This window comes from Xiphophorus couchianus, chromosome 22, assembly GCF_001444195.1.
Source record: "Xiphophorus couchianus chromosome 22, X_couchianus-1.0, whole genome shotgun sequence".
Taxonomy (NCBI): Eukaryota; Metazoa; Chordata; class Actinopteri; order Cyprinodontiformes; family Poeciliidae; genus Xiphophorus; species Xiphophorus couchianus.
Window position 1 is genome coordinate 26,744,875 of NC_040249.1, and position 24,433 is coordinate 26,769,307.

The 24,433-nt window shown below is 37.7% G+C and overlaps 1 protein-coding gene across 2 annotated transcripts in view; it reads left to right on the plus strand.

Annotated features, from left to right (window-relative positions):
* LOC114138504 (fibroblast growth factor 14-like) overlaps positions 1 to 24,088 on the plus strand; it is a 55,134-nt gene extending 31,046 nt beyond the window's left edge. For both annotated transcript variants that reach the window (XM_028007813.1, XM_028007814.1), the window contains exons 3-5: positions 3,821 to 3,924; positions 18,393 to 18,591; positions 18,685 to 24,088. In XM_028007813.1, coding sequence (XP_027863614.1) covers positions 3,821 to 3,924; positions 18,393 to 18,591; positions 18,685 to 18,833 — 452 coding nt within the window. In that variant the 3' untranslated portion in view covers positions 18,834 to 24,088. The remainder of the gene's footprint in view (positions 1 to 3,820; positions 3,925 to 18,392; positions 18,592 to 18,684) is intronic.
* The last annotated feature ends 345 nt before the right edge of the window (positions 24,089 to 24,433 follow it).

Below are 24,433 nucleotides of genomic sequence, written 5' to 3' on the forward strand. Positions count from 1 at the left end.
TTGGCATAGCTGATGAAAAATAGATTAATTACTTGATATTTTCAAAAAAGGGTCTTAAATGTAGCTTTATGATTTCCAAATATTATTAAAAATCCTCCAGCTCAAAATGAAGAGAAGAAAACCCTCCAATTTATGAAATTCAACATCACCAGCTTTTAATCTCTTTTTACTCAGATATGCATAGATGCATATTTCTAATTGGGTAAATATTACATTTGAAAATGTCAAAATAATATTTAGCTACCTGTATCAGTTTTTTTGTGTAGTGTATTAAGTGTTAAAATATACCCTTTAATAAAACAGATTGAAAGATAATTATTTTATGTTCATGCGGTAATTTAAGCCAAAGGACAAACAGTAAGGGTTTGATTCCTAACGTACAGTGACGCAGAATTAGGAAATGTTTATTTCAGTTGTTAGAGACTTGACTTGTAAAGAAATGATGAGCTTGTATTTAGTTTCTATAAAACACATATTAATAATGCTTCTTTATTATTCCAACAAATTCCAGCAAAATAAGATTCTGGCACTAAAAGCTACTTACAGCAGCAAACATCAGTTGACTAGAACAGAAGAAAGATCTTGTTGTTTTAGCACTTTAGAACAAAAATTGCTCCTTCTCCAGTTGCCCGTCATTGTTTTGTATTTTTTTGTGTCTTAAATGCTGAACGTTTCTCTTCTTTCAGTCTGTCAGATGAACAGACAGCTAAATTACAACGTTTTAATGTCGTGTCTCAAAGCTTTTCTCCTAAAAGGGATCTCAGCACCTCATCTAGTCAGACTGATGTGGAAAATCTCTGAAAATAAATAACACTTTTGAACAAAGTACACAATGTACAAGAAATGCGGTGGAGGATAAAGAAAGACATCATCGCTATGCATCCCTCTCTGGATTGCTGTGTGTAAACAAAGCAGAAGAGTTAAACTGTCCCCACAATTTTATTTGAAAATGTTCCGTGACATTTTCCCTAATTTTAGCTCCTTGTCTGTTGTGTAGTCTCACTTTTCGAGAGGATATAAGGGTTTCCACATAATCTGAAGTACACTGCTTGTACAATTACTAGACAAATTAACATTTTGATAATAACTCCAATCTGTGGAAACATGAATCCTTATTGGATGTAGGCTCATCAGGTGAAATGTGTTGTGCATAATTTCCAGGCAGCTTGTACTATGTAGGGGAAATGGTTGGAAAATAAAAATAAAACAAAGATTGACAAAGTTTTTTCGAAGGGATTCTGCCCTCTTGTGTCATAATGTTCTACCATGTAAACAGAACTGTCCAGCATTTTATTGAAAAATATTCAACAGAGATGCAAGAAATGTATAGAAGGACAAAAATAGGAACCTCAATCTTCCTGGAGAGCCCAGAAAAACAAGATGTTCAGAGCTCAGAGCCAAGGGAAAACCTAGGGAAGACTGAAACCTGGCCATTACTGAACAAGAATCATGAGATGAAACATCAAAAGTAGACCAAGAAATACCTGAAAACATTTTTTTAAAGGTGTTACAGACTGATGATATAAGTGTGTCTGAACACCCAACTCCACTTCAACTGAGACATTAGTAAGGCTTACTGGGATGTGCTGGTGTTATTAAAGATGAGCAAGTTGGACCTTTTCAGACTCAAGATGGACTCTAAATCAACTCCCAAATGCAGTGGATGTGGAAAAATCTTTGAAGAAGATAATGGTTTTCATGTGGGACGATGCTCCATCAATGCACTGAAGTACTCCACCGAGAAAATGACCAGGAACAGATGAAGAAATTGTCTCCATGAATGACGAGAGGCACTTATCCAAGTTTTGACCTTCCAACAGCAAGAATTATTAATAGCATTCAGAATAAAAAATGGGGTTTTAAACCGTCTCTTGCATCTCATTTTAGTAATAAGAGCAATTAGCATTACTGTGTCTCTGTATGTATTTTGTATAGATTCTTACTTTGACTCTGAGATTTTCAAAAGTCTACCAGCGTTTCTGAATCCAGCATGTTCTGTCACAGAGGTTGAAAGCTCAAACGTAGAAACAGTCCAACCTTGCTTTGATACCAGAGTAGCCTTACTGTTGTCTTCTAAACTATGACTCTCTTTAAGTAACAGCCTGAACAAACCACTGGTGTTGAGATCAATGTAGTTTTATCAAAGATACCTTATTGCATTCTCCCCGCTTAACTAGCAAATCCCATCAGAAACATGGAGAACATTAGTACACTACATTTGAAAGTAAGATTGCTTAGTTTTAACCTGAGATATTTAATTTGGTCCTCCAACTGTTGAAGTGAGAGCGAACAGACCCAGAGAGCTCTCCGAGGCCTTCAGAGAGAAGATTAAAGCAGCTTAGGCGTCTGATGAAGGATTTGAAAAGTGCTGAAAACAACTTCCAACATGGCCACCTGTGGCTGTTCAAGCAATTTCACCCTGAAAGACAACTTGAACAGGCTACATGAAGAGACCAAAACCCCTAAAATGTCATCACTAGAAGCATAGCAGACTCTTTCTGCTGTTGATACGAACGTGCATGGCTGCACACCTTGAACAAAACTTCATGAGTTTAACTTTTATGGAAGCATAAACCAAACATTCTATGAAGAAAAGCACCGAATGTTTGGTTTTGGTGTGGAGATATTTTTTTTCCAGCTCATCACCAGAATCCAACATAAATTTTACAGGATATCAGAGGGTCAAAATGTGAGACCATCTGTAGAAAAAAATAAATAAATAAAAGCTGAAACAGAACTGGACCCTGAAACATGACAGTGACCCAAAACAGACCTCAAAATCCACCAGAACTGGACTCAAAATGGGCCAGACATAAAAGAAAAGAAAAATAATTTTAACTAATGATGGTACAACTAGTCCTGACTTTTTCGTCAGCTGGAAAGCGCATTTGTTTCTATTGTTTAAAAAAAAGTAATCTTTTGTTGTTTAAAACTGACTGTCATGATTGGATGTAGATAAACATCTTTTTATTTTTGTACCAATCAGAAAACATCCGTCCTGTTTTAGTTGAGATTGTTTAGTGTAGCCTCAAACCGTCTGATTTATTCATGTTCTTTTAAAATTAGGGCTGCATGTGATTAATCTGAAGAGTTTAATGTGTTAATATTACATAATACTGATTAATAGCATTACCTATTCTATTTTGACCTAACAGCCTCTCTACCGCAGAAGGTAACTTCAAAGCAGGGCATTACATGGTCTTGTTCTACGCTGAACAATGCAGAACAATACAATACAATACAGCAAGTGAATAGATGAGTGAGGAGAGTCAGACTGATGTGCTCGACGGAAAGTTTTAGTTTAAAAAACACCCTGATTAGAGTGGATGCCCTATTCAGAGGATATAAACCTCGATGCGAATTTGACTCCCGTCCTCAAGTGTCTCACCATCGTTCTCTCCATCTGCTTCTTGTCTGATTTCTGCCAAATACAGGCCTGAAGCACCAAAACAATTCTTAAAAACATACCACAATGGACTTTTGGGTAAAACCAAGGTAGTCTTCCACCGAAGCACAACCAATTTAAAGTTTCTAAATTACGTTTGAAACAAAATCACTTCATCCTGAATATGAAATCCTGGAAAACTGAAATGTTTGGTTTGAGACAGTAAGACATTTTCTTAAACACTCTTTGAAAACGTGCATTTTTACATTTCAAGGTTAGAAAGTTAACTATATTGATTAGTCACAGTGCTAGAGTGTGATTAATCTGATTACGTTTTTTAATCGATTGAGAGCGCTATATAAAATGCAACAACATTCATTAATACATCTAGAAAACAGTTTCCATTTTAATTCCTCTTGTGTTGTTTCTCCTCAGCTCTCTTCAACCTAATTCCTGTGGGTCTGAGAGTCGTGGCCATCCAATCAGTCAAGACCGGTCTCTACATCGCCATGAACGGAGAGGGTCACCTTTACTCCTCGGTGAGCACACCGGCGACACACGCGTAGACAGGTTTATCAGAAGCTGCTAAAGGACACCGTCCGCCATCACAGCTGTCGTCTTCAGCCGTGCTGCGAACCGTGTTTGGTTCCTCTTGGTTTTAGATGCTCTGCGGTCCCCTCTGGGACTTTAATTAGACACAAATGGAAATATCGGCCTGGGTTTATCCACTCGGGTGAGTTGTTGGCCAGTGGGGCTTGGAGATGATGCATCTGTTGGCTTCAGCTGTGATCGTAGGTGGGAGACAACATTTGGAAACTACCCGAGCTTCCAAAGGAGGGACGTGGCTTATTGAATGTTAATATTGTTCACGCCATGTTCCAAAGCTAACTATGACAGAAAAGTTTTTTATAGTCTTGTTTTTTGAATTCAAATGAATTCTATAACTTATTTAGTTCACCAAATAAGGGTTTGCAAAGGTTGTAACAAATTGATCAGTTTACAAAATGTTGCATCCAAATATCCTAAAAAAATAATGTAAGCAGTTAAAATGACATTATTTCAAATATACTGTATATGTAGGACCTTCCACATTTACTGGCATCCCTGGTAAAAAATGTATATAAAACTTAGACTTTAGAAAATTAAAGAGTCATTAGAATAATCAGGAAAATGGCAACAAAAAATATATCACTGAGGCAATCAATCTGCCTAAATGACAAATATTCCTTGAGTTTGAGTGAATTTGACAGCGATGTGTTTCAGTGTCCTTGCCAGAAGCATCTCAGCAAATGCCAGCAGATGTGAAAATGGTAAAATCAAAAGCAAAATTACTGTGAGGAGATGGGGAGAACAGTATGAAAGACGAGGTTTGACAGAGAAATAGAGGAGGAGGAGGTGAAGAGCAAGCAGAGCAGCAAAGAACAGAGGGAAGGTGAGGTACAGGAGCTGCGATGTGGGTAAGCTGGAGCAGAATATGAATTATTTCCATGCTGACTCTTCAGAAGAAGTTCACACTCATCCACCGATGTCCCTTACTTCCTGCTTCATCCCTCTTTCCTCCCCCTTCTTTTCTTTTTTGGGGGGAAGATGACAAGAGGGGACAAGAGGTGATGAGATGAGAGGATAGGTGATTGAGGGAATGGGGGAATATAAGCAGGCGGGAGAGGAAGAGGTTAAATGAGGGAAACGAACATGACAGCTGAGAGGAACAAAGGTATGAAGAGGGAGAAGGTTTGTATATGAGAAAGGAAAAGAAAAGGTAGGGTAAAAACTGTTTTAGAAAAGATTTGAAAGAGGAAAAGAAAACCGTGTAAACAGATGAGGGAGTTGGACAAGAACCAGGAAGGATTGAGAGGAGGAAACATTGTTTGTAAAGGGATGAGAGGAAGAGAAAATAGTAATTGGGAAGAGGACTAACGGCGCTCTGCGCCGCTCTGCTGGGCTTTCTCAGCCTGTCGCTGAAAGTCACAGATGCATGAGGGCTTCCTGTAAATAATTGAAGAGGGGGAGTCCCTCCGTTCGCACACAGCAGAAGTCCCCTCCAAAGCTGCACACGGAGAGGAAAAGTGAGAACGTTTGATCGCATTCCAGCTCGAGGACTGGGGTCCTGGCAGCTCCATGATAATGAATGTATAAATAATCAACGGCAGTTCTAATTCATCCTGATGTCAGCATGGCTTGATGTTTAATTGGCTGCTCCGTAGGTCCTGGCAGGTAAGGACGGCGTGGCCAGGCTGGAGAGATGCTTATTAAACGTTACGAGGGCGCCTCCACAAATGAACTGCAGCTCTGCTGTTGACTTTTTATACTTCATATGAAGTGAACTGCTTGTTTACTGGACACAAATTGGGTTAGTTTGTCCTCTGGCCGATCGAGGCATGGTGGAGGTGACAGGATGTTGATATGGATCAGGCCGCAGTGCCTTTAACTTCAGAGAAACAATGAGGACTTGTCAGTGGTCTTTTCTGTAAAATGTTTGGGATAGGGCACCATATTTTCCAATTGGAAGGAAAAATATTACAATGCAGGGTGTCGGCTAGCAAAAGTCAGCACATTTTCTTTCTGTTTTATGGTGTTTTTTGTCCCAGCAGCTGGTTGGTGTTTTATGCTTTCAGTGATCATTAATTTTATCCATTTCGTCTGAATTTAAGGGAGAAAAACATGCATTGCAGCATGTATTCAGAACATGCTGCAATGCATTCATACCTCTTGAAGGTTTCTTAGCGTTTTTTCACTTTACAATCTTAAGCCTCAATTGGTTTTGTTGGTTTTATATACCTTAAAAGTTAAAATTGTGAAGTGAAGGGAAAATAATGCATTGTTCCCTGAATTTTCTTTGGAAATATGTCTGAAAATTCTTGCAGCAGCAGAAGGCTAAACAAAAATGTATTTTTCTGCAACAAAAATGCAAGCCGGTGTAAGGGTCTCTATCCAGCTGGCTGAATATTACCTTAGCATGAAAAATGCAAGTTCATAACATTTGGAATATATTCTCCAACAATTCTTGCACTAGGGACAAACTGGCGACCCGTCCAGTGTGACCCCGCCTCTCACCCACAACGTTAGCTGGAGATGGGCACCAGCACCCCTCCCGACCCCACTAGGGACAAGAGTGTTAGAAAATGGATGGATGGATGGATGAATTTTTGCACTCCAAACTGTTTTTTTGGGATAAACAGTGTTATTGCGATGGCGATTTTTTCACAATGTATTGTGCAAATGTGTTTCATATCCCCACTTTCCAGTAAATTCAACCCCATCCCGCCTCTTCATGAATGTGTCACAGTCAATCCTGAAAGTTTGGCTTAAAGTTCATGGTATTCAACGACTTGAAGTGGTTGAATGCCATGAACTTCAAGGCTCTGTCTCTTTCTCAGTCATGAGATATATTTCAGCATCATCCTCGGAGCCAGAGAATAATGTAAAATATGCTTTGGGCTACAGATGATTTCTCATTTTGGCATAAAAAAAGGTAAAATCTTTTCCAGCTTAAACGCAGAGTATTTATATTCAGATAATGTTTTTGCATGAGAATGTTGCTTCATGATAGTAGATTAATACTCCTTTAGGGCTAATTCCTTATCCCCTTTATTTAAAACAGTTGCTGCACATTTGGCCACGCATGCTAAGTTTCAGTAACTCAAAACCCACAGCATCTGACAGCGGCTTGTTGCTGTGTTGGGATGCGCATGCGTTTGAGTAACAGATGGTGCTGTGTGCAATGAGCTGCTATGTGATAATTATGAAGCATGCTGGGGAAAGTGGGGGAAAAGAAGTGCCGATGAGTCTGAGACGAAGGGAGACGACTGTGTGTCCCTGGGTGTTAGGTGGGAGCATGTGAGAAGAAAGGTGAAAGAGGAAATTGAGTTTGTTAACAAAGTTGGTGCGCATCTCTTGCAACACATGCCTGTTGGTCCTGCACCTGCTGCTGCTTCGTTCACATTCAGAGTTGGAGAAAGTTATGAGAGAAGATTGATAATAATAGAGTAAATTCAGGTGCCTTAGCTTATATTTGATGGCCCCTTGTACATCTAGCCAATATTTCTCCTGAAGAATCAGTGTTTTAATGACCCTGAAGTATTCATTCATGTAGGATGTTATAAATATGCAAATAAAATCAGCAATGCACAGTAGTATACCTGAGCGTTGTTTAGAAAACACAACAAAACTAACTAAATTCTAAAAAAGGCAACAAGTACATGAGAATTTTTTAAATAAAATTATTTAATTAATAATAGTCATGACTGATAACAATGAATAAGTTTAGACCAAAAACATGTGGTCACATTTTAATTAATATGATTAACATATTCCATACATTCATTAACAATTGTGCAAACCTTTATATAATTTATATAAATTATATAATTGTATATAATATAATTCTTGATGAGTTGTAATTGTAATGAAAAAGATTAATTAAATGTGATAAATATCTCAATAAAAATATTTATTTATTGAATTTTTCCAAACATTTCTATATATTTAGAAAGTATATCAGCTCCCACACATGTAAGTGAATTGAAGATGCTTTTTAAAAGGGACATCAATAAAATTTTCCACATTTTTCAACATATTTTCACACATATGTTTGTTGAGGTTAAATTGGTTTCGTAGCCTACATTATGCAAATATACATGTGTGGTGTGCACTGTCTGCATAATTACTGAGGCTCAATTACAGCCCTTATGTTTTTTTAAAACTGAAGTTTTGCTGACCGTCTATCCCCAGCATTAGAAATGGAAATGGATTCTTACATTAGGCCCTGAGTAGGGAGGCTATTTAAATGAATCTACTTCTTCTTCATGTTGCTGTTCTTTAAGTATGACCATCTTCTTCTTTGTTGCTGAAGGACACAAAGTTATCTTTTGTGAAAAGCCATCTTAAACTCAAGATCTTGACTGTTAATCTGTTAAGAGCTGTTTTCTTTTTATGTGAATTTTAACATGAATTTTACTCAAATCTGATTAATTTCAAATGATTTGGTAGCATTTTGGTAGTATTAGTTGGATTATTTAATTCACTCAACCATATTGTTAGCACATTTCTTTAATCTTTTATTGCATTCAGTCTATAAATATAAATAAAAAGTGAGAAAAAAACCAGTAGAAACTAATCAACTCCCGTCACCTTTTCAATAATAAAAACTTACTCTTAAAACAATTTGAATGTAATTTTATTCCAAAGACATCCAAACCAAATAACCAGTCATGCCAAAGTAAAAACATCTTTTACTCATTTTTGTAAGTTAACATTCCACATCCTTTGCTGTAGCATCAAAAGTGAGTCATGAATCTCATTTCTCTGATAATCCTCAAGATGTTTGTGCAACTTGTTTCAGGATCCACTCAGTGTATGCTCAGTTGATTAAATAGGATTTAGAGTGGTGTGTATTGCCAGAATAAGGTTTCACAGTTAATAACATATCGGATCTTAAACCATGCTATGAATTCAAATGAATTGAGAGGGATCTTTGACCATTCCTCTTTAGAATCCAGGGACCGCCTCACAAGTTTTCTCTAGTATGCAGGGTTTTGTTTCAGTACTGTGGCACAGATAGAGGACTTACACCCTTTTGAGCGCTGTAGTACTGTCATTTCATTTTTTCACACAGCTCCAATCTGTCTGGACCGCCGCATGTTTCCTTAGAACAAGATGTTTTCGGCAAACATGGAGGTGTGTGCTGTGTACAAATCAAGCGGTGTGTGTCAGCTGCATGTCTGTGTACGTAGGTGTACATCTCCATTCATAACACAGACCGTGCGGCGCTCAGACAGATCGAGACCCGCGAATGTCTACATCCAAGCAGATGAAAGGAGGGAGAAGTGGCACAGAGAATAGATGGTAGAACATGCGAGTGGTGACAAACACGTATATTTTCTAGTAACTACAGAATAAATGAGTTACTTGGAAGCTTTCGATACTCTTCAAGGATGCCACTCGATAAATTGCAACATGGAAGTACCGCAGGACAGACTTCACAGTTACAAGTGAGCCTTGAAAATATGACCATAATTAAATCTTGCTTTTATTTGGCGGAATAGCAGTTTTTATTGATTGACTTGAAAATCTTCTTCACAAGCTCAAATAATTAAAAACCTGTGAAGATTCTCCTTGAAACAAGACAGTTTTACAAAAAAACAAGTCCAGATAGAGGTTATTACTATTACTATAGTAACTATATTACTATAGGATGTATCATTCAGTAATTTACTATATTTAGATAAATGTAATTATTTCTTTATTGCAAAAAAAAAAAAACCCTGATCAAACTGAAAAAATAATTTGCATAGAGGAAATATTGTAGATTATTAAAGTACCTGATGTTCAGTTTTTGGAATCATAAATAGTGCACTATTTTCATTTTGGACATTTCTGGGCATGCTATTTATTTTTATTTAGTACATGGGGATGCACAGTTTGTTGCAGTCATTTTGTTCACATGTACATCCAGGTTACACCTGTAGACACATTATTTCACTACCAGGTACTTAACTGATGCATATCGACCAATTTCTGGTATTATACGATAAATTACTGACATAAACACTCACAAAATATAAGATTTTTTGTATAATTTAATTTAAATGATACAAAAATTCTTTTATGACTACTCCGTATTACACTACATCTCTGTTGATTGTGGTTTTGATCTCACATCTTCATGGTTAACTCTAATGCTTGTTCTTATTACGGTGGAATATGAGTCGATTGTCTTGCTGGAAGGTTTGGGTAAATATATGGTTGATAAAAACGTCCATGGTACACATAAATCAGGTGAAAAACAAACCAAACCTCGAGATGAAGAGGAGAAGGCACAAAATGAAAACTGGCCCAATAATACCTGGATAAAAAACATGAAGAATACCTTTTCCTTGAGATATGTTGTGCCGTTCACTGAGTCTATTGGAAAGAAGTCTAAAGTAAAATACCAGCTTGTTCCCAGCTGATATTGGACAGAGAAAGGAAAAAAGAATACGTCAGTTTGTCTCCCGTAGAACCCCAACCTATTCTTTGGCGTTTCTTCTAGACAAGTGGAGTTATTTCTCGGTTTGCAACCTTGCAGCCCATTCCTGTGCACAGCCTGAAAGAGAGTTTCTCCTCTTTCAGGCTACAATAAATGATGTTGCAAAGTCATTTGCTAGTTTCTTGCCAGTTGAGGTTTATTTCCTAACTCTGCCAGGCTTATTCTGTGCTCTCTCCTTGTATTTCCAACCCTTCCCCAAGTTGCAAATTGGGAGAATACCATGGTTATACAATACTTGAGCATTACAGAGTTAAAGGACATTATTGCACAAGAGTGGTCTGTGCTACCGCTTAATAAGAAGCTAGTTTTTAATGTGGCCAATGACTTTGGCTTTGATTTTTCTCAACTTTACTTTGAACTTTTTTGATTCTGCAGGACCATGTCATGGAGGCTAAAACTTTATAGAACAAATGGGATAAAACAATAGCATTTTCTTCATTTTATTCTGGGTTAAACTGAGGAAAGAATTGACCAACCTGAAATTGTCATAGAAATGTATTGATGTATGGAAGTCCAGCAATAACTTTTACCCAACTACTTTTACTTTTGGTTTGAAAATTAGTTTTTTATCCCCACAGGTTGTCAGGAAAATGTTAAACTTTGGTACGGAATGAACTAAAAAGCATCTCGACTTTTAATTTGTCGCCAGGGAAATATTTTTTTACACCTTGCAGTTTTCCACAGTTGAACCATTTCAGTGTGAGTTATGGTTTTACTCACTTGCAGCCTCAGCCTTTCAGTTTGTCCACTAACTTGATGTTGTAGTTTATCTCAGAACCCTCTGAATGCCGGCTACTTTTAAACAGGTTCTTAAGAGGCACCTGTGATGCCAGATGCAGCACAGCTGACTCAAAATAAGAGCCAGATCTTCATTAGAGTAGCTGAATCAGTCACTCCTTTGTTAAGAACTCTTTACTCTTCTTCTTTTCATAAGCAAACTCTCTTCTCTCCAGTCCTCTGCTTCCCCTTTTCTCTCTGGGATTCTGCTCTGTAGAATGATTTTTTTTTTTTACCCAGAATCCCCCTGGGTAATTAGTGCTGTGATAATAACTGGTGTTGGAAACAAACACACCCACTTGCTGAACAGTGCACACAAACAGACGCACACAGATGAACATACGGTGCATATGTCCTTTCGTGGGCTCAGTTGCGTAAAGTATCATTACACAAACAGCACCACAGAACAGGAGGAACAAATGCATGTTGAACTAAATTAGCTTTGATAGTGAGGCTTTAAAAAAATACTGAAACGTTGGTGAAAAACAGGTGTTTGCTCAGCAATTTCCCTTGTGTGAATTTTGACCCTACAAGAAAATAAACTCAATTTTTCACCTGAAGTCAAACCAAATCTTTTCTGCACTGGTCAGATAGATGTTTGCACACAAATGCCATTTACAAAGCTGTCAATGTCATTTTGTGATGACAATTACAGGCTTCCTACGCCGTCTGGAAATTCTTTTTTTTTTTTTTTTCAGATCTGAATAAGGATCAAAAAAGAAAATCGCAGCTTGAAGTTTCTCAACTTTATTTAATATCCCATTGACGCAGTTGTCATTTCTTCTTTCTGTCCTTCAACTGTCTTTATTTCTTATCTTACATCCTTGTTTCCTAAGTTTTCCTTTCTGTATTTACTTTCTTCCTAGTCTGGGGTTTTCTGGGATCTACAGGCCTCTTTATCTATATCTGCCATTTTTTGATTTAGGGCTGCACCGATTGCAGTTTTCTAGTCGATCATCGATTTTTAAAAAGCCTGACCGGCCAATTCCAAATTTGGCCGATACAGTTTTTTATTTGTTTTGTCTGTGTGAATTGGTTTCACATGTAAGAATAATCTAACCACACAAAATTACGAAAATCAGGGCCCATTTACTACTTTCATTAACATGTTAATTTTAAAATATAAATTCTTTACTTCCTAGAGTTCTCAGTCCTTAAGTTTGGAAAAGTCTGGAGTTCATTGCTTGGAATACATGAAGGAACCTGTTGATTCTCTTCATGTCTTCACTGCATAAATCTGAAATATACATAAAAAGATTCAAGAATATGGATTACCTGTCCAATTTGGCATCTTTATGTAACGTATTTATAAATATAAAACATTGTGGTTTAACTATACACAATAAAATGATGTTGCTTACATTCTTTATTAGCTTAATGCACAACTGTGATTAAGGCTTTAGTACGTTCCCTACTTCTATAATTATGAAGTATTGCTTATATTTTCCATTCATTTTGCTCAAGAAATTAAATCTCATCAGTCTAACAGTAGACATAACTTCGTTAGAAACATTTTGCTGAACAGGAATAGAGAAAACAACAATCAGCCAAATCTGATTTACTGAAATAAAAATAATTCACACACCTTGAACTTTTAGCATAACATCACATTACAACCACAAAGTCAGGGTTAGGGTTAAAGTTAGGGTAACTAACCCCAACATTAAACAAGATAGAATAATCTATTCTTATTAATTTGTAACTCGGGTCAAATTACAAAAAGATTACTAAAAATAAAAGCAACTTTATTATTCTTTATTGTTGTCTTGTGAATGTCTTGCAAATTGACTGGAACATTCTCGCATTCGAACCGTCGTACCGCTTTGCATCCAGTCGCCAAGTTGTGTTATTAGTAACCTCCACGCACTGTGCCAAAACTTGAGATTGCTTTTTCCTTCTTGTGTATGAATTCTTTATTTTTAGGCCCGTAATTGACGAGGCACGAAGCGCCGTCTGCATTGATTTAGAGGGTTTTGGCGCACGTTATCAAACATGCTAATGGGATCTCCTGGCTGATCATGGCTGGTGTGCATGCATGTTAGAGACTGCAATTCAAAAGATAACGACGTCCACGCGTGTGCTCACCACATCGCCGTAGAGAAAAAAAAAAGAGTGATGAGGGAAATACAAAGATAAGAGCAGGCAGGCAGGGAGGGAGGGAGAGAATCCCCTGCTGTTTTTCCAATCAGGAGGCGTCGTCCTCCTCACTTGGTGATTTATTCTCTCTCCCCCTCTCCTTCACGTCCCAATTTCCACCCTTTTCCCCTCCCTCTCCCTCCACACACACACCCGCCCTCCATTTCTTTCATTCATTTCTGCCTGTCTCCTTTCTGTGGGCAGCTTGTGAACAGAGCTATTTAGAAACAACGACAGAAACGCATTCGGGCAGACGCGTCTGTGAGAATGACTCACCTGTAACGCCGGGAGGTTTTCATCCCGGCTCATTCTTACAGTTCACTTATTCTTTTCTGAGTACACTTCGGAGGAGTTGTCGCTGCCTCCGACATCACATTTCTTTTATTCTAAAAGTGCTATTAAATGATGCATGACCTAACTGACCAGCAATAATACGTTTCTGGCACTGCTTCGTGCCCATCAGCAAAGACCATTCTTCTTAAGCAAATGAATAATGAATCCGGGGTTGCAGGTCAGGACTAAATACATTTATAATTAGGTTATTCAATCCACAAATGAAAAATAGCAAGCAGATCAGGGAGCAACCACTCTGTTGATATGAATCAAAATCATTTGTTTACATGACGGGGGGAATGAAGGTTTTATTCAGTCATTATCACCTGTCTTGTGTTTTGCTGCCAAGCAGTGGTTTAGTCACATTGCATACCCCTCCGCTCATTCCCCAGAGCCACAAGTGTGTGTCTGATCCGCCTGGAGCCGCCTATACCTTTAATAACCCTGTCACTCCTCTGTTAGCGTGAGTGGATGTGGTAGAGCATGAGACGTGGCACATTATTGCTCTGTTAGATTACCAATGCGAGTGTTTATGCATTTGTGTTTATCTCGGAGGCCTCCCCGTAGACGCACACCCGCTGACCCCTCCCTCTTGGCACTGGTTGGTTGCCACAGCTACAGTGTCGCCTCTCTTCCTCATGTTGCTATGAGACTCGGACCGACAGACCTGAGCTGAATGACAATGCGTCTGTGGATCTGGCAAGAGGCCTACAGGAACCAATAAGAGACGGTGCAGAGATGAACACTTCCCAGTCTGGGACCACGGGAGAGATTGTTTGGGTTGCCAGGAGCCGTCTTGTTATGTTAGTTCTTTTGTTGCAGCATTAAATAATTATTACAAATTTTAAATCAAACCAAAGTGTTGCTTAAGATATTTTGACAAACCAAACCAAAAACCTTAATGCCAATAAATTTGCCAGAGCTAAATGAAGTTTAGTATAGAGATCAGCGTGATTGAGTTTCATACTGAAATACAATCTTACGTAATTAAGCAATATAACCAAATGAAACACTTGTAAAAGTTTGCTCATGATTGTTGTTGCGCAACACCCCCCCCCTCCTTTCTGTCTCTACTCTCTCACTCTCGTACTTCCTCTTCTGAGAGGGGAGATGTGCTACCAGCTCTCCGTCTAACGGGTCCGTTGAGTTTCCTAAATCTGCTGGGATTTACCCTGTCCAGAACTGAAGTAAACTCTGTTTAAGCTGGTTTCGAGAAACGATTCGCCTGGTTATCTGACGGCCTACATCCAGGTGTCCCACCCTTCTTCCCCCTGTGAATTAGCCAGACTGAGCAGCCTACAGCCAACTAGTTTCACAGAGCACACCTGTTAACGGTCGCTCGTTCTCTATTTTACAACTTGCATTTGTTATTGAACCAGGTAGGTTTTAGTGACTCGGGCGAGTCCCAAGGATGATGTTTTACATTTGGGCTACCAGCAACCTAAAAACATTTTCCACTTTTTCCTCTCCAGAATCAAACATCACAGCTATTTTACAACCATCAAAGAACTTTAAGGTGACTCATTAACTGAATGTCCACAACATCTTTTAGATTTTCTTTATGCTAAATATTTTATTAGTAAGGCATTTTTGCAAGGGTCAGTACAGCTTAATTCAGTAGCAGAAATAATCAAATAAGTAAAATCAATCATCTAGTCTATCTTTCCCTACTGCTGACACTGAGAACTAAAAAAGGAACCTTAGAGCGAGACGGACGGAGTTTGGCGCCTCGAACCCCAGACCTGGCACGATGATGAAGAAGGTGTTGCAACAGGAGGAAGATGTTGATCGATGAAGGCCAGGATCTCCGCAGGTCTGATGAGCCTCCTCTCCGCATGGATGCTGAGGTCACACAGGACTTGGTGCTGGCAGGAAAAAAGGCACCAGTTCTTCTTCCTTGTCTTTGTCTTCATCTTTGTCTTTGGGGTCTGAACCCAGCCGATGAGAGAAGTGCGATTCGAAGCCACAGATTGTGGGCCAGACGGGTTGGTCTCCATGTGCAGGACAGTCTCCGGCTCCGTGGCCCCGGCTCTTCTTCAGCTGCAGAGTTCTTTGTCCATCTCTTGGCTCGAAGCTGCCCGGAGGATCCAACGAACGGTTCCTCTTTTGCACCCACCTTATATAGGGTTCATCTGTCTGCTTAGACAGATGATCTCATATCCGTCACTGTCTTAAGAGACATCATGTCATGATGTCTGTGCCAATGTCTCAGGGCTGCTCAACCTCCTGTTTCCATATAAGGTGCTGATCATCTCTGCTCTCCTGTTAGTTCCCCTTTTTCCCTTCCTGTCACCTTTCACCTACCATCTACCTCCAACATATCAGTGATGTTTAATTGCAGTTTTACAACCTTTTACACCATTTCAAGTTCAATGTCAAAATCACATTTATATCACATTTATTTTCTTTAGCTTCTCTGATTTAGCATTCATTTATGATTTTATAACCATAACTTATTAGTTACTCTTATTATGATCTTAATGTGAGTTATTACAGATGTTTTCTGAAAAGAAACCAAGAATAATCTATTATTCTAATTATTTGATACCAAAGTTACATTTGCTTGTTTTTCTTATAAGTGTTCTCACAAATATAAGTGTAAGTATTATTACAAGTAAATCAATATTAATATAAGTATTTTACTTTGAATCTTATCAAATTACTCAAAATGTTTAGATTTAATTTTTTAAAACTTTCATGCTTTAAAATAGTCTCAACTATTTTTATAAATCTGCAGGCTGGAAACTTCCTCTTTTTCCAGGAAACCTGCTTTTCCTGTTTAATGACTCTCTCTGACTGACTATGATTTTTTATGATTAGATAGAAAAAAGTAGAATTAAAGCAAAGTTTGCATGAGACAAAAACAACACACACAACCAGATTTATTTTATTGACACTTAAGTCTACTGTTGGGCCTTGATATCACTTGAGTGATTCATTTTAAAGATAACTTTATTTATTATTACTGTTAAACTAACTTCATTGACACTTAAGTCTACTGTTGGGCCCTGATGTCACTTGAGTGATTCATTTTAAAGATAACTTTATTTATTATTACTGTTAAACTAAAATCTCCAGCATGGGGAAGTGGGATGAGCTCGGATTTTCTTGACATGATCTAAAAAAACAAAAATCCTCAAAATGTTGAACTGTTGTAAGTATACCTCAATCGTCAAAGTTTTTCATATGTGTTTTCGCCACACAGTTTCCACCTTTCTTTAGTTTGTATGCCTCAGTCTGTAACTCATGCTTAATTCTTTTCTTTCTTTTCTTTGTAAAGAACTTGTGTGGACATATTGTATATTTCATGAATGTTTTACTCACTAAGACGTTAAAGCTCAGAGAGTGTGTGTATGATCTGTGTATAAGCTACGGTGTGAGTATGGTTTAACCACAAAAAAGAAAATCTGGGTTAATTGTATTGTTGTTACATTGACATATTTTCCAAATATTGTACCCCTCTAATACATATTTAACTGTTTGATTATTTCGAAAATAGTGTAGCTTATTTTTACGTAGCAGTTGACTAATCTTACAATGGAAGAAAGCTAATTATCAAGATAATATATTTTTTATGTTTATAAAAAAGTTTAGTTGTCTCACTATTTTGAGAAAATTAAGCGGATATTGTTGAAATTACTATCTGTATTTTGCTATTTTGACCAAAAAAACGTATTTTCCTCATAACTAGAAATTAAAAATTATTTGCAGAAGTATGAAGCGATATCCCAAAACAGAGAAGCAAAAGAAGGACATGCATTACAAAAATAGATTTGGTGCCAAAATAACTTTTACTTTTCTTCTGTTGATCTAGAAATTAAAAAATAGATCTCAATATATTTTTTAGACGGACTATGTTGAGAAACAAACTCGTGCTGATTTTCATTCTGAAAATCTAGATCCACTCACAGCTGCTTCGTTTCTGACCTTATCAAAGGGAGACGATGCTATCTCAGACGGCCTGCTCGTGGCTGCAGGGACAGTCGGTAGCACTGGCAGACAGGATTTTTCCCCTCGTTAGAATAACACCATGTCCCAGCACTGAAACACGCTCCACGGAAGAGAGTTTTGACACCTAGCAGCTGAGCAGATGTGGGTGGGTAGGATGAGCTGTTTTGAGCTCTGTGTCACAGGAATCAGTCTGCTTGCTGTTTTTTTTGTGTTTTATTCACCTGGTTTGTAGATGTCGAAGGAAAAAAGAAGGTGGTGCTTTTTGTTCATATGAATATGATGAACAAAGATCCGTTTAATTCTCAAAAATCCTAAAACCAATAGATGCTAATAGGAAGAAGCTGACTTTCCAACAAGACGACAACCCAATTTCAGCTGCAATTCTTTTGATATTATATAGACAACATTTTACACATAATACTGAATACAAATGGGGTTTATTGTAAACTATAATAATGAAAACTAGAACTGGCCAATTTATCAAATTTTTGTCTTTTGAAAATTAAATTAGTTTTTTTAAGGTTGAGTTATGTCAGCACACCCAAGGCAGCCATCTTGTTTGACAAGTTCACAGTTTATGTTTAGTTGGACTTTGAATTCAACACTGATGAAATATGAGCCAGCCTAAGATTATTTCTTTTTTGTTGCAAAAATAGTCATAACGTTACAAGAATACAGTCATAGCAATACAAGAATAAAGTCATGTGACAGTAAAGTTCAAGTAATACGAGTATAAAGTCTTACAGGAAAAGCAATTAAACAATCCGATCTCTGTCTCCTCAGGAACTGTTTACACCTGAATGCAAGTTTAAAGAGTCGGTGTTTGAGAACTACTACGTGATCTACAGCTCCATGCTGTACAGACAGAAGGAGTCGGGCCGGGCGTGGTTTCTGGGCCTCAACAAAGAGGGACAGATCATGAAAGGCAACAGGGTGAAAAAGACTAAACCAGCTGCACACTTCCTGCCTAAGCCCATAGAAGGTAAAAAAAAAATCAACTTGTGTTTTTACTTGTTTTCTTATCAAATCTGATGTTCTAAATCAAACTTTCCCTTCTTCTTCCTGTCTTTAATAGTTGCGATGTACCGTGAGCCGTCATTGCACGATGTAGGAGAGGCGGTGCCTAAACTCGCAGGGGGCCCGCCTTCTAAAAGCACAACCTGCGAGCCCGTGGTCATGAATGGCGGCAAACCAGTCAGCAAACCCAGTAAGGAGGAGACATAACCCCACCTCTCATTTTTAGCCTCCCTGCCTGCCTGGCTGGCCGACTGACTGGACGCCAGGAACCACCACAGACTTGCCCTGCTGCTGCGCTCTCAAAAAAACAGACAAAAAAAAAAGAAAAACACGCAAGAAAAGGTAACAAACAAACAGCTATAAGCTCTGACTGGACAGCGACAGGGGCTGGACGTCCTGCCTCACCTCAGCCAACTGGACACTGGTGTGGGGCGGCACCAGGGGGACAGCGCTCCAGTTAAAAAGGCTGCTGAACTGGGTGAACTGGGACAGTGGCGTACGATCTCAGTTAAAGGACAAAAAAAAAAAAGTCCGTGGTCACTTATTTATTTATTTACTTATTCATTTATCAAGGCTCCTGCTTTCCTCTGCTGATAGTTTTCTGTTGCTTGCTTGCTCCAGGCCGCAGACACACATCCACACAAACTCCGCTCCACTCCAAATCGACCGCTTGGATTCGATCTTTAAATACATTAAAAGCATCAGCAAACAAAGGAGAAAGACCGTTTTAAATACCAAACAGTGATGATTCAGGGGAAAGCTTAGTCATCAATCACTTAGGATTTGGAACAGGATGTTCTGTACTTAAACTACATCAAAAAGCATCAAGAAGCAGCACATTGCATATGGTGAACTTGTCATTCGCCATCTCCCTTACTACACGTCTCATCAAGAAGACACGAAACTAGTTCAGAGTAGACAAAACAAGTCTTCGCATGAAGATGATTTATAATGAATTCCCAATTTGTAGCAGCAAGGTGTGTATCTGAAGTTTGCAGGTGCTGCAGCACCTTGGTAGCAGTCTGTGTTTACATAGGGTAGCAGATTTAGATTAATATGATCAAACGGTGTCCTTGGCCAGGAGGACTTTTGTAGACTTTTTCCTTTACTTGTTGCCTTCCCAAGTACTTGAAAACAAAAGAAGAAACAGGGTATTTGAACGTGGAAAGAGCCTGTGTTACTGGGACCACTATAATCCAGGTTGATAGTCCAGGATTTTTAGAGTTTAACTATATGACGTTGAAATGAATTTAAAGGTCCTAAAGTGTTATCAGCTGATACCCATGAAGTAGCATTTATAAGACGTTCTCCGACTGTTACTACTGATTCAGTTTTTACTTGTAGATTCTTAAAACTGAGCTTACGTTCTGCTTTTAGCACAGTTTTCAGATTGTTTCGACTTGTTTGTCCTGTCGTCCCTTCGCCATTTTATACCTCCGTTTCATACCGGCCTCTTCCCGTATCAAAATAGTTGTCATATACTATGAATCCCTTTGGCCTGCTTTAATCCTCACATTTAGTTTGCTATTTACAATTAAAACCTCACAAATTAAAATTAAGAAGGTTTTTTTTAAAAAAAAAAAAAATACATTATTCTTTAGCTATGTCCCTGTATTCATCTAGAATTAGTTAAAGGACTTTTCAGATTTTTCCTATCATATTTATAGTGCAAAAAATCTTATTATATTTGGAAACCGATTAAATGTTTCAAATTGTGATTATGCTTTTAGAATAATCTATTATTTGGGATTGGCTAAAAACTGTTTACAGTAAAAGAAAAACCACCACTTTAAACAACAACAACAACAACAATAAAAAAACATTTTAAATGATTTTGAATCCTGAATTAAAAAAATAATAAATTATTCATTTATGCTTCTGAAATCATCTGCAGTTTATGTGACTTCACTCTTCAGATATTTAACCTTCAGTTCAGGATTAAACATAAGTCAAAAACTGCTGAATTATTGTAATTGAATCATACTTTATTCATTGACTTCTTTACACATTCACATTCATATTAATAGAAAAAGCAATATTAAATCTTAAGTTTTATTTTTCTTCAATTATGCATCATAATCATTTATAATTGGTGTTTTTTCAAGCAGAGGAGGTGAAAAATTAGCTTTTTTTCCAATTCTTACAAATATTATCTCACAAAAATGCCCAGAAGATGAGATGCAAAATGTGTAAAATGTGGTAAAAATGTTGGTTGTCAGGTGTAATATGAAACATGGTAGGAAATGGTGAAGGGACGAGCTGACCTCGAGCCTTTAGATGAGACTGTGAATGAAAAGGAAAACAGCTGTGGAGCACAAGACACTTTTTTTGGATTTTCCCTCGTTTCTTTTTAAGTTGTATCCTTTCAAGAAGGTTGAAGACAAACTCCGTCTACAGGACTTAGGACTTAGTGCCTCTGATGGGGTTGAAGTAGTTTGATTACACTATTTATATCTTATTTTGAAAAGCAAAAAAAAAAAGACATGGAGCAGAAGTGCCACATTGAAATATACATCTGAATTTCTGAATTACCTGCCAAAATGAGGGGCTTCAACATCACAAACAGGGATTTTTATTTCAGAAAGTCCCCCAGTGTTTACTCTCTTGCCTATTTACTCAGTTTTACTCAACTCCATTTTTCATGTTTCACTTGCTTTGATGTCAAATAATTATGTCTGTTCCTGAATTACTGCAACCCTCCTTTTCTCAATTACTGATAACTCCTCCTAACACTTAAAACAGTAGGTGCCTTTTTCAGATGCAGTCTGGCCGTCACCGTAAAACCAGACAAAAATGATTTATTTCTAAACTCGACCAATTGAAACTGTTTATTAGTACTTATTTTTCATCGTATGTATAATTTTGATCCATTTTGGCTTAAAGAAAAGCAGAAGTTCCCACATGTAGCTTTAGGCCTGGCATGGATGTACAGTACAATCCAAGGTTTTTCTCCAACTCTAATCTTTCTGCCTCCAAATTGGCTATAAACCCGCCTGCACATTTATTGCTGAAATCTCAAACTTATAAGCGACTTAAATGTTTTTACTGATCACAAACCGAAATAATCGCACACCGTTAGACGGGCCAATATGAGCTCTTGTGGTGGCTTTTTTTTTTAGACTCAAAATACCGCCATATCAGGATTCACAAGTAAATTTGATGTGTAACACAGTCTTATGTGTATTTATGTCAGGTATTTGTATTGCTGCAACAATGCCAAACTGCAGTGATTTTTACTTGAGATGCACTGAGAAAGTGCCTGGTGACCAGAATTGGTCATAAACAAATGGAGGTTCATTTATCTTGTGATCCGGCAATGCTTCATAATTCTAGTAACAACACTCTTCTGTGTGGAAGATGTTACTAGAGGTAGAAGCTTCAAGCTTGGGTCCTTTCAGTAGCTGTGATTCCATTAACCTTAAAATTACTTACTCAGTAAAAAAGTATTTTTGCTAAAAGACTAGCTGATCAAAACGTCAATCATTTCATATTGAAAAATCATCAGACGGATCAAAATACTCAAATTCTCAAGTAAGAGTAACAGCTTAGTACAAATATTCCTAAAAGTAATTTTTTTCCAAAACGTTATTCAAGTAAATAGAACTAGTTACTACCTAAATCTGTAAATTGGTCTATTACAGTGTAATGCAAAGTGTAATTTTATAACTTTAAGAATACAACTATGACATTTCAATCATTCATTTAAATAAAAATAAAATGTAAGTGAAGTAAAAGTGTAGAAGCCTTCTTTCAGTGGAAAAAACTGATCATTCTTGCACTTTCTCTGGCATCTCTCTAAAAGGACTTTGCATCGTTTACCTTAATTTTTTAAACCGAGCCTTCCTCAGTGACACCAGTAGTTAATTAATTGTCCTGAAATCCCCAAAGTAACACTTGAGTTTGTGAGAAAAATCCTAAAGTCACCCTCTCACTGTGAAAGCCAGTTTGTTCTGGGACTTTTCTGTTTCCTCGTATTTCTTCGACCGCAAGACTAGACGCCAGTCGCTTCCTCCTCCAGATATCCCAGGAGGAGATACTGTCATACTGTGATCCCACTTTGAGATTAATGGCAGGCGCATATTAATGCATTCAGGATCTGCTTATTAAAGCAATTAAAACAGACACTGTGTATCCCTTCTCGCTTTGAATCCCAATTTTGGACCAAAATAACCCCTTTTGCATTTTAATCAGATGATTGAAACACTGTCCTGTTTGCGGAAGATTAATGACTTTCGTCGACGTTGCCACAACTACAAAGCGGCAACAGGACAAAGCAGCCTCCCTGCAGAAATCAAGGCTGCTGTGATTCATTCGCACATCAAACGAGCAGCGGCGTCTCAAGCCTTGGCAACAGGTCTGCATCTGTTCAGCAGGTGAAACGGCGCGCGTGGACGTTGTTTATCCGAGCCGGACGTAGCCGGGTGCTACAGACCTCACAGTGTTTCCAATTGACATTTCAAAGATTCGGTTCTCACGTACACCACGTAATTTCTCTCCTTCGCTGAACTCATTAGCTGCTTCTCGCATTCATGTACAAATATGTGGTCGAGCAGCACATCTTATTACATGAGCCATCATTCGGACTGATGCGGTCACAGAGGTGTTGTCTTTTCGCCTTTAAATGGGGGGGCTTAAAGAAAAATAAACCAGCTTCTGTGCTAATGTGTAAAGACAATAAAAATGGAGAGGAAAATGAAAAGAAACGGCAAAGCGAGTGACTCTCATTAACTAAGCTTTGGTCAAGCTGTGGATCCTTAATTTCTCTACCCTCAAAGTTTGTCTTTAGCTTTGTTCTGTCTAATGTTATATGGAATAATATTAATGAGGTGCTGTGCTCGTCTCATGTCAAATAAATGTGGATGTAACATTTATTTATTAACTGTTGTGTCACAGTTGGGGGCAAATAAAATGCTAAAATAAACCCTGACAATCACATACAGCAGCTTGGAAAAACTATTTATACCCCTTAAATGTTTTCACATCTTGTCACACAAGGATTTCAAAACATTTTATCAGTTAAAGTGAGTTAATTCAACGCAGCTTTATTGGGTTCTTGCATAAAAACCCAATAAAATGATCAAATTTGTCTTGACAGAATGTGAAAAAGTTTCAGAGGTTCAAATAATTTTGAAGTCGGTATATTAGCATTTATTTTTTGGGATCCTGTATTGTCTCAGCTATCCGTCTCTAAGCAGAACCTTATCTGTTAGACATGATACGAGGTGATTTGACCGTTTTTGTTCAAATATTACGCGACACTGCAAAAACGTCAGATCTTAGCAAGTATTTTTTGCTGTAGTTTCTGGCACAAACATCTTAGTACACTGGAAATAAGACAAAACTAACTTACAAGTAACTTTTCAGCAAGATATGCAGTAGGTGCTTGTTTTAAGTCAATAATTCATTAACATTGATAAAAAGTTTTAGTTCTACATGCAGATTATTTCATATGTAAGATGAGACAAAAAAGTCTGACAGGAAATAATTTGTTACTCTAACTAGTACTGTTTTTAATCAATATTAAGGAATTGTTGGCTTAAAACAAAATAAAACATTGTGTTTAATAAAATATTTAAAGCAAACATGACTTAATTCTTTTCAACTTCTTGTTTGTGCTCATCTTAAACAAGTGGCATGAACTCTTGGATAAAAAAATTAAGTCCATGCAAAAACGTATAATATTTGACTGGCTAACAATCTATGCCACAATGCAATGTGCCACAAGCAGTAGCAATTAATTAAACCACTTTTTTATTTGTCACAAAAAGTGTTTTTTAAGATGAATGATGCATAGCGGTTGACTCCAA